The following is a 10861-nucleotide window of genomic DNA, read 5'->3' as shown; positions in this document are numbered from 1 at the left end:
GGGTTCGGGTTAGGGTTCGGGTTCGGGTTCGGGTTCGGGTTCGGGTTAGGGTTCGGGTTCGGGTTCGGGTTCGGGTTCGGGTCCGGGTTCGGGTTCGGGTTAGGGTTTCAAGGCAGAAACCTCACTCTGACTTACGGCGAGCATAAAGAAATCCTCATCTCTGCCACCAAGCCACAGCCAGGCAACACACATCTGCCCTATGATCATAAAAACAGCTCCATTTACTAACGCTAACATTCCCAGCTTTCTCATGAGCAAATGAGCAACCGTGACATCAAAGAGCCTTTGCCCTGGCCTGGAGAACTTAATTCTTCTCATCTTTGACCTCTGGCAACCAAAGTGTCCGCGTGTGAAAGGTCACCACCCCCCCACTCACCTCGTGGGCTCTGGATCTGGGGAACAAAGGGGCCATGGCTATTGCCGCAAAGCTCCCTTCTCTTGAGCGTTGAGAAGGCGGAGCTGGAGAGGAAAAACACACCATGAGAGGAGCTCCCCAGGGCTTGGCCATCCCCCCCGTAGCCCCGGGCAGGGCTACAAAACCAAGGAGGGCCTCCAACAGGGAGGAGGAGGCCCTGGAATCCCTGGAATGGGACTCCAGCTGGGTTGGACGCCTCATGTCCCCAGCCTCAGTTTCCTCATCTGGACAATGGCCAGGAGTAGCACGTGCCTTAAGGTCCACTCTGGTGAACAAATGGCGGGCTGTCACTAAGATGAGCAAGGCTGGGTGACGGGGACCAAAGATGCAGAGGAGGGGGAGGGCAGAGGGCTCTCCCAAGGGCCAAGCCTTGAGCTGAGGCTCCGAGGGCAAAGACGGAGAATGCCCTTCCCGGCACAGCCTGAGCAAATGCACGGAGGCTAGAAACGCAGGGCGTGGAAACCCAGGGCGTCAGCCAGCGAGGCTAGGAAACGGGGGGGCTGCCTGAGGAGGGGGCGCTTTACCCCAGACGTGGCGGGTGGGGCCAAGGAGAGGGAGAGAGGGAGCATTTAGGGAGCGCCTACTGGTTACGCCAAGGGGGGGGAGGGGGGAGGGCGGGCAGGGGGCGGAGCCCGGGAGGCGCCCGCAGAGGGGCGGGAGGCTCAGGCCTCGGCCTCAGGTCTCTCCCCGGAGGCGCCACCGCCTCCCCGCCTCCCTCGCCCTCCCCACTTCCCGCAGAACCCAGGCCTCTGATCGCCGCTCCGACAATCGGAGCGGGAGGGGCACGAGGAGGAAGCGGAAGCCACGTGAGGCGCGTCCTCCAATCCCCGCCCTTCTAAGAGCCAAGGGTAACACCATTTTCAAGGCAACCAGCGTCCTGGAAGCGCGAGACCTTCTGGGAAATGTAGTGCGGCGGCGCGGGTGAGCTGGGCGCATGCGCGGGACTCCCTCGCTTGGCCTCCCGCAGTTTGCCCTAGGGTGGGGGTGTTCTGGAGGCTGGAAACTCAGGTCCAGGGCACCTCCGTGCTTGCCACCCCATGGTGACCACCGCCAGCCTCCACCTGGGAAGGTCCAAGCGCTGGACCTAGAGGTCCAGGGGCTGGACCTCTGCCCCTGGCTCTCTCAGTTGTGGGTGAAGTTCTCAGGGTGCCCTGCCAGGCCTGACATGGGAGAAGGGGGAGATGGATACCAGGTTTTTTAATCCTCTAAACAAACCTCTTCCCACCCGGAAAAGTGCGCTGGGATCCCCACCCGGGGAGTTGGGCTCCGCCTGCCGTCCCATCGCCCCGTTGTTTGTCCTCACTCAGAGCCTTCCTTTTGTGCTCCCCGTGTCCCAAAGAAGCTCAGAATTAAAGTGCCCGCGTGCAGGCGTGATGACCTGCCTACAATGAGGAGAACTCTTACAAGTAAAACTACAAACTATGAAACTGTAAAACTATAAAACAAACCTACAGATATTTCGTGCCGGGAGTTCTGTGAAAAGGAAAAGACGTCTTCCAGCGGCCAGAGCCAAGATGGCAGCGTAAAAGGAAGCAGGGTGCCCGATGGAGAAATCTGGAAAGAGTGGCTGTGAGTCCTTTGTCCCGCCAGCGTTGGCATAAGGGGATAGAGGGGGTCTGCAGACCCTCAGGACAGGAGCCCTCGGAGAGCCCAAGCACAGCGCAAAAGCAGGTCCCAGCCCATAACAGGCTACTGTTGTGGGCACAGATGCCAGCTGGTAACTTTGTTACCTCCTGCACCATGCTAGGCCAAAGACGTAGGACCAAGTGAGGGGGAAGCCCAGAAGCTACCAGCAGCCATGGTGGTGTGGTGGACCTAGAGTCCAGGGGCAGAGCAAAATCTGTCTTCCAGTGTCTAGCCCAGCCTGCAGAAAAATAACCAAGGCAGAAAACCCATACCAATCTGCCACCTTCAACCAACAGAGCTTTCCAGGTGACTGACAGGGTCAGAATCCAGCAGCATCTCTTCTTGCCCAGACCCAAACCCAGGTCAGGAACTTGTAGAACTCAGACCAGGGGAGCCACAGACTGCTCTGGATCAGATCCCTTTGGGAGCATATATCTCCAGCCTGCCCAGAGAAGGCAGTAGTAGGAACAGCCCAGACATTCCCTATAGAAGATGGCAGAGCAGAGCCCTAACATCCAGTCTGAAGTCAGGAGGTAGGCTAGAAGAAGGGGGGGGGGGGAGTCACACTATAATGAGCTATTATGTTGGGAGGTCCAGTCAAGACACAAATGCAGAAAACATGAATGGCTCCAAAACATCTACTAGCAATGCTCAAAGGCACGAACTCAGCGGCAGTTCCTACAGGAGATGAAGCAAGAGATAAGTTTTGTTTTTTAAGAGTTTAAAAAAAATTTTGTAATAAATAAAACGAGGGCGCTTGAGAGAAAAAATGGAAAAGAAAGGAAAGCTATGAAAGAAAGAACTGAAAAAGGAATTAACAGCTTGGCAAAGGAGGCACAAAACCTCTTGCCCAAGAAACAAACTTGCTGAAAATTCGAATGAACCAAAGAGAAGGCAATCACTTTGTGAGACAACAAAAAAATATTAAAACAAAGTTAAATGATTGAAAAACTGAGGGGGAGGGCAAGTATGTAAAATATCTCATAACAAAAACAACTGACCTGGAAAACAGATCAAGGAGATAAAATTTTTGAATCATTGGACAATCAGAACAAGATTTTTAAAAATTAATTTATTTTGAATTGTCAACAATCACTTCCATACGCTTTTGAGTTTTAAATTTTTCTCCCCCTCCCTCCCCAAGACAGCGTGCAATCTGATATAGGCTATACACATACATTCCTATTCAACATATTTTCACATTAGTGATGTTGTAAGTAAGATTTAGAATGAATTGGAGGAACCACCAGAAAGAGGAAACAAAACACAACAGAAGAAAAAAAATAGCAAATCGTACGCTTCGATCTGCATTCAAACTCCATGGTTCTTTCTTTGGCTGTGGATAGCATGAGGCCTTTGGAGATGTCTTAGATCCTTGTATTGCTGAGAAGGGTTAAGTTTATCAATATTAGTCATTGCATAATGTGGCTGTTACTGTGTACAACATTCTCCTGGTTCTGCTCACTTCACTCGGCATCAGACCATACAAGTCTTTCCAGGTTTTTCTGAAGTCAGCCTGTTCATCATTTCTTATAGCACAGTAGTATTCCATTACATTCATGTACCACAACTTGTTCAGCCATTTCCCAACTGATGAACATCCTCTGAATTTCCAATTCTTTGCTACCACAAAAAGAGTTGCTATAAATATTTTTGTACATGTGGGTCCTTTTCCCATTTGTATGATCTCCTTGGGTTACAGCTCTAGAAGTGCCATTGCTGGGTCAAAGGCTATGCACATTATTATAGCCCTTTGGGCATAGTTCCAAATTGCTCTCCAAAATGGTTGGATCATTTCACAACTCTACCAACAATGCATTGGTGTTCCAATTTTCCCACATCCTCTCCAACATTTATCATTTTCCTGTTTTCTCATGTTGGCCAATCTGATAGGTGTGATGTGGTACCTCAGAGTTGTTTTGATTTGCATTTCTCTAATCCATAGTGATTTAGAGCATTTTTTCTTTCTTTCTTTTTTTTTTTTTTGGCGATTGGGGTTAAGTGACTTGCCCAGGGTCACACAGCTAGTAAATGTCAAGTTTTTGGTCTGAGGTCGGATTTGAACTCAGCTCCTCCTGACTTCAGGGCCAGTGTTCTATCCACTGCGCCACCTAGCTGCCCATAGAGCATTTTTTCATATGACTATAGATAGTTTTAATTTCTTCATCTGAAAACTGCCTGTTCATGTCCTTTGAACATTTCTCAATTGGAGAATGACTTGTATTCTTATAAATTTGATTTAGTTCTCTACATGTTTTAGAAATGAGGCCTTTATCAGATACACTGGTTGTAAAAATTCTTTCCCAGTTTTCTGTTTCCCTCCTAAACTTAGTTGTATTGACTTTGTGCAAAAACTTGTCAATTTAATGTAATCAAAATTATCCATTTTGCATTTCATAATGTTCTCTATCTCTTGTTTGGTCATAAATTCTTCTGTTCTCCACAAATCTGACAGGTAAACTCTTCCTTGCTCTCCCAGTTTGCTTAAAGTATCAGCCTTTATATCTAAATCATGAACCCATTTTGACTCTATTTTGGTATATAGTGTAAGATGTTGGTCTATGCTTAGTTTCTGCCATAATATCTTTCAGTTTTTCCAGCAGTTTTTGTCAAATAGTGAGTTGTTATCCCAGAAGCTGGGGTCTTTGGGTTTATCAAATAGTAGATTACTACAGTCGTTGACTACTGTGTCTTGTGTACCTAACCTATTCCACTGATCCACCACTCTATTTCCTAGCCAGTACCAAATAGTTTTGATGATTGCTGCTTTATAATGCAATTTAAGATCTGGAATAGCTAGGCCATCTTCCCCTGCATTTCTTTTCATTAGTTCCCTTGATATTCTGGACCTTTTGTTCTTTCAAATGAATTTTCTTATTATTTTTTCTAGCTCTGTAAAATATTTTTTGGTAGTTTGATTGGTATGGCACTGAATAAGTAAATTAGCATAGGTAGAATTGTCATTTTTATTATATTAGCTTGGCCTACCCATGAGCAACTGAAGTTTTTCCAGTTATTTCGATCTGACTTTATTTGTGTGAAAAGTGTTTTATAATTGTGTTCATAGAGTTCCTGGTTTTGTTTCAGTAAGTAGACTCTTAAATATTTTATAATTTAAAAAAAGAGCCTACAAATAATATTTTATTTTTAAATTTTATTGTTTATTTTTGACATTTTATATTTTGTTTTGTTTTTGCTTTTTGGTGAGGCAATCGGGGTTGCTTGCTCAGGGTTGTGAGAGATGATCTCTCACAAGTGAAGCCTCCTCAAAGGGTTAATAGTTTTTGTTAATAGTTCTCACAAAGGGCAGCAATTAGGAGATCAGTGGTCATTTGGAGAGAGATAAGGTCAGAAGACAGATGGTAAGAAGAGTGGGAAGACAGAGATTGGAGGCACCTGTTGTAGATGACTTTCTAATTGTATTGTTGAAACACACTCCCTTCTGACCTTGTCAAAACCCCCTCAGATACTGTTTTTAAGTAGCAGAAAGAATAGACTAGCCCTACCCTCCCAACCTAAACTGCAAGACTTCCTGCCTTTTCTTGTCACCCAACCTAAACTGCAAGACTTCCTGCCTTTTCTTGTCACCGGGCAAACTTGTATACTCTGTTGCTGGGGAAGATTTCCGTGAATAGATTGTGCCCCCTGAAGCCCAGCCAATGGGATAAGGAGAAGGAGGTTTTGGGAGGAGGAACTCACATTTGGCTATAAATAATCCTTGCTTTCTGTAACCAACCTGTACCAGTAGGCGTCCTCCCTGGCCTGCGCCATTAGGGCGACCGGGGCGGTACCCTTTCTCATGAGAAAGCAATAAACTCCTTTCTGCTTTCAAGGTAACTAAGTCTTTGTTTTGAATTTGAGTAGTGGTCTCTGTCCCACATAGGGTCACACAGCTAGTAAGTGAGGCTGGATTTGAACTCAGGTCTTCTTGACTTCAAGACCGGAGCTCTATCCACTGTGCCACCTAGCTGCCCCAATTTTTGACATTTTAAAAAACAATTTTGGGTTCCAATTCTCTCTCCCAAATGCCCCTCTCCAAATGCCACTGAGAAGGCAAACAATGTGATCAATTATATATGTGACATCATGCAAAGCATATTTCTATATTAGACATATCACAAAAAAAAGGAAAGAAAATAAGGTGAGAAAATTACGCTGCAGTTTGCACTCAGAGTTCGGCAGTTCTCCTTCTGGAGGTGAAGAGTAACATTTTTCAAAATGAGTCCTTTGGGTTAGGGTTAGCATTAATTGTCGTGCGTCATTGTCTTGGTCAGAGTAGCTAAGTCTTTCACAGTTGATCATCGTTACGATGTCGCTGTTGCTATGTACAATATTCTCCAAGTTCTGCTCACTTCAATTTGCTTCAGTTCATCAAGGTCTTCCCAGGTTTTTCTGAACCACCCTTTGTCACTTCTTATGGCACAATAGTATTCCATCACAATCCTATACCCAAATTTGCTCAGTCGTTCCCCAATGGATAGGCAACCCCTCAATTTGCAATTGAGCCCCCCTGTGACTATCACAAATGTTCCTCTCCACCCTGGAATTGTGACCTGGAAATGCACGTGGGCAATAATGTTGCCAATCAGCACCAGCTGTACTCAGTACCTGCAAAGGGTCCCCATCATCTCTTCCTGACCAGCTGTCCAACCCCTTTACCATTTCTGGACTGAGAGCCCCTAAAGCTTCTGCTGCCGCTGTCACAGCCACCTGCAAGACCTGCCACCGCTTGCTGCTGCCTTCACACACACTTCAGGCCCCCACCCTGGTGTCACAGACCTCTCTTGCCAACCTCCTAAGTTGTCTTGGGCTGGGAAAATGTCTCACCCTGACACTTTGTTGGCCCTGCCACTCCAGAATTTGATTTAAGGCATTATTTTACAGTTATTTGGAGAAAAATGTTGGGAGAATTTGGCTGGGTTCCTGCCTCTACTCCACCATCCTGAGTCTGCCCCTATACATCCTATGTCAAGAAAACTGTCCATATCTGTTAGAATCAGAGGGCAAAGAAGAAAGAGAAAGAATAGACCTCCTCCTAAAAGAAAACCCAAAATGAAAACGTCCAAGAATATTGTAGCCAAAATCCAGAGCTTCCACGTCAAGCAAAAAATACTACTAGTGGGCAGAAAGAAAAAATACAAGTACTTAAGAGCCAGTTAGAATCACACAAGATTTTGCAGCTACTGTTATAAAGGAGCAGAGAACTTAGAAGATGATATTCCAGAAGGCAAAAGATAAAGGCATAAAGCCAAGAATAACTTATGTAGCAAAACCAAACATAATTCGGCACGAGGAAAAATTAGATCTTCAATGAAGTGGAGGACTTCCAAGCATTCTTAAAAGACCAAAGAAGGGGAAAACTTAGAAGTTCAAAAACAGCAGGGAAGAGAAACATAAAAAGATAAATTCAAATGAAGAGTAATAAAGGTCTAACTAAAGATAAATGACTTAAATTCAAAAATGGGGAGATGATCCATGTGGCCCATCTGATCCCTAACAGCATCAGAAGTCACAGATGGAGTCCAATTAGACAAGGCCTGTGAATGGGTCTGTTATGTCTTGATGATGCTAAGAACAGAAAGAGAAGAGAAGAGAAGTACACTGGGAGAGGAAAGGGAATGGAAGGTTAGGGGAAATTTCTCACAAAATCAAGGTACACAAGTAGACATCTATACATACAGAGGAGAGGTTGGAGGAGTGGCTGACCTTTGAATCTTACTGTCATCTGAAATGATCAAAAGAACGAATTCCCATTCACACACACAGGGTTCAGTACAGAAATACATTTCATGCACCAGGAAAATAGGATGGAGAAAAAAGAAAGGAAATTAGTAAAAGAAGGATTACAGATCAGGAAACTTGAGGCAGAGGTCAAGTGATTTGCCATGGGTCACACATCTCCTGTCTGAATTTGAAGTCAGGTCTTCCAGACTCCATGTCCACTACTCTATCTACTGTGCCATCCAGCTGCCTCATGCAAACATCTTACAAATACAATTAAATTGTCTAAATTACAAATGTCATATCTCATCTAATTGCAAAGTATAACTTCCACTCTTTGAACTCCTTTACATTCATTGATTCAGCATCATCAAACATATCGACTGTATTACTGGTGATAGGGATCATCTCTGACTTCTTCATGGAATTGTCGCCAAACATTCACTTGACAATTACCTTGATGTGTAGCAAAATTCATTTTTTGGCAATAGCATGAACTTCTCCATTTTTGGCAACTTGAGAACTTACCAACTATGAAGACTCAATTGCTTTTCCACTTTCTTGCTTTTTCACAGAAATAAATGAATCATTATTTGGTGTTTTCAAATCTTATTCTTTCAACTTAAAAAATCCCACTAGGCTTATTGATGTGACTCATACAAGTGGAGTCAAAAGAGAAAATTTGAAGTTAAAATATGTAACTTTTCCACAAATTCTACATGGCAGTTGCAGATGTTCATTATTTTCAATGAATGAAAAACCAAATTTAATTATTCTTCATTATGTTTCCTCTTTTTCATGACCATTGTGGTATCTCAAACATTTTTGTGTCTTATTTCAGAATTATGACTTTTACTCATTTCCCAACCTCTGTGTGCTGAATCTGAAAGAATATTTTAATGTGTTCATTAATATATTTTTCAACATTCTTTTTTTTGTAACCTACCAGTCTTTGTTCAGTGATCCATTGGGACTACTATAATTTAAAAAATAAAATAAACCATACAAAAATTTCATTTTTATGTTTAGTATTCTCTAAATGTTGTTTAGTACAATTGATGTAAATATGCATTCTTCCAAGTGACTTTGTTTTATAACAAAAGATTGGCATCTGTACTCTCCTCTGTACCTAAACACTGCCATAACCATTATACATGGACTCCAGAAGTCATGGCTAGCTCACCAAGCCACAAAAAGGAATAGCTAGCTTCCATTTAAATGTTTACTTTTCTACCGGCTTCTGTATCAATGCACTATATCAATGACAAGTGTGCTTAAACTTCAACTGCATAGACTGCTTCATTTTAAATTATATGTGTGCATATCTATCTCTATCTCTGTCTTTCATAACATCTCAATCACATGAACACCAGCTGATGAGCAATGATTACAGGGGAAGAGAGGGAAATGAGGGAGCAACTCTGGGGCATCATACAGAGACATGGTATAGAATATCAATGAGAGTAGGCACATGGACCCAACCGTTCATTTAAAGCCATTTCGTGCTCAAAAGTTGAGCAGTTTGTAAACAATTTGATGACCAGTTAAGAAGCTGAAATAACATCCTACCCTCCATCAGAAGTTAGTCAACAGCAAACCAACATGGATTAAGTGCTTGGTGAATGTCAGGAATTTGCTAAGGAGAAATCCTAGATTAATGTGATTGCTAAACAAACATCAATATTGTTGTGTCTATGATCATAAAAGTTTAGAATCACTACTGAAACAAACCTATAATGCTTCAAACATGCACAAGCTTGTGGTTATAGAGGAAGCATTTATTTGTATAATGAGGTGGCCACTTACTGTTCAAAGCACCATTGAAGAATTTTCTGTGAATGCCTTGGACCATCATTATGAACCCTCTTGGAGGTTTGAGAATCTCTAAATGGCAACCACTAGCCTGCTATCCCTGGGACAGAAAGTTTGGAGTGGTCACAAAAGTCAGGGGGAGTAGTGTCCATTGTTTCCCCCTGTCATGAACTACTGACCACCTTTCCAAGTCCTTGACTCTTTCAGCATCCTAAAATGTGTCCATGTTCTTACACTCAGAATTTAATCACCCCTACAATTTAGCAACTTCCTTGTGTCTCTGTGTCTCAAAAAACTTTCCCAAAATTTCTGACTCCATTTTGCTCAAGTATCAGTGGGGCAAATGCACTCTGACTCACTACATCAGAGCCTGGCAGGCCACATCTTCACTTCAGGGTCCTATGGTACCCCAAGGTGTTTGAAGAGGTTGCTCTTCTTACTGTCATTGGTTGGAGCACCACTGCCTGCATTCCTCTCCATTGCTAGGTGCTGGGATTAGCACTCTAGTTCCATTTAACCAGTTAACATTGAGCAACTTTTAGAAAATCAGTAAGCATTTAGGAGGTGCCTACTATGCGCCAGGCACCGTGCTAAGCCCCAGGGACAAAAGAGAGACAAAAGACAGTCTCTACTTTCAAGGAACTCACAATCTAATTCAGGAGACAACACCCAAATAAGTATGTGCAAACTAACACACACACACACACACACTAAATAGTAAATAATTAACAGAGTGAAGGCATTAGAAAAGGGTTGGGAAAGGCTTCCTGTAGAAAATACAATTTTAGTTGAGAATTGAATGAAATCAAGGACACCAGCAAAAAGACGGAGGCAGACTCTGAGCCAATGGCACTTAAGCTGGAGGTGTAAGACGGTGCTAGTGCCCCAGGGCTCTGAAACAGGATGTGTGACAGGTTCTGGGATGCTATGCCACTCTGGCTGTCTCCCCAACTCAGACGCTAGGCTGAGGGAAACTCAGAGGGGGAACCTGTCCCTGTTAGGAGGAACACTGTTTCTGGATATGAGCAAAACACTTCCCCTTATCATAGCTCCAACTGAGATGTCCTCAGTTGTGTCCACATCACACTTTTCTCCTCACCTCCTTCCCTGCCCCAGCTGAACTGATTCTCTTCCTCAAAAAAGTCAGTCCCTTCTGAGTCCACCCCAACAGATCCCTTCCTTACAACAAATATGTTGAGTCAAGCAAAACAAATCAACATGTTGGCCAAATCTAATCTGTGAATGAGTTTGCCATCCCATCCACATATATGGTGCATCACATTTTTT

At 43.8% G+C, this 10861-nt stretch overlaps 1 protein-coding gene across 7 annotated transcripts in view; it reads right to left on the bottom strand.

Moving 5' to 3' along the window:
* The window catches only part of LOC114030774 (zinc finger protein 135-like), an 18071-nt gene extending 17061 nt beyond the window's left edge, over positions 1-1010 (bottom strand). For 2 of the 7 annotated variants that reach the window (XR_003567672.1, XM_027845664.1), the window contains exon 1: positions 377-930. Coding sequence is in view for 5 of the 7 variants with exons in the window: in XM_027845664.1 (XP_027701465.1) it covers positions 377-616 (240 nt within the window). In the remaining 2 variants the exon portion in view is untranslated. The other 5 variants (XM_027845668.1, XM_027845666.1, XM_027845667.1 and 2 more) reach the window with 5 other exon arrangements.
* Between the last annotated feature and the right edge of the window lie 9851 nt (positions 1011-10861).

Source organism: Vombatus ursinus, unplaced genomic scaffold, assembly GCF_900497805.2.
Source record: "Vombatus ursinus unplaced genomic scaffold, bare-nosed wombat genome assembly UNPS02015012.1, whole genome shotgun sequence".
Taxonomy (NCBI): domain Eukaryota; kingdom Metazoa; phylum Chordata; class Mammalia; order Diprotodontia; family Vombatidae; genus Vombatus; species Vombatus ursinus.
The sequence above is the reverse complement of the archived record's forward strand: the minus strand, read 5'-3'. Positions and strand labels throughout refer to the sequence as shown.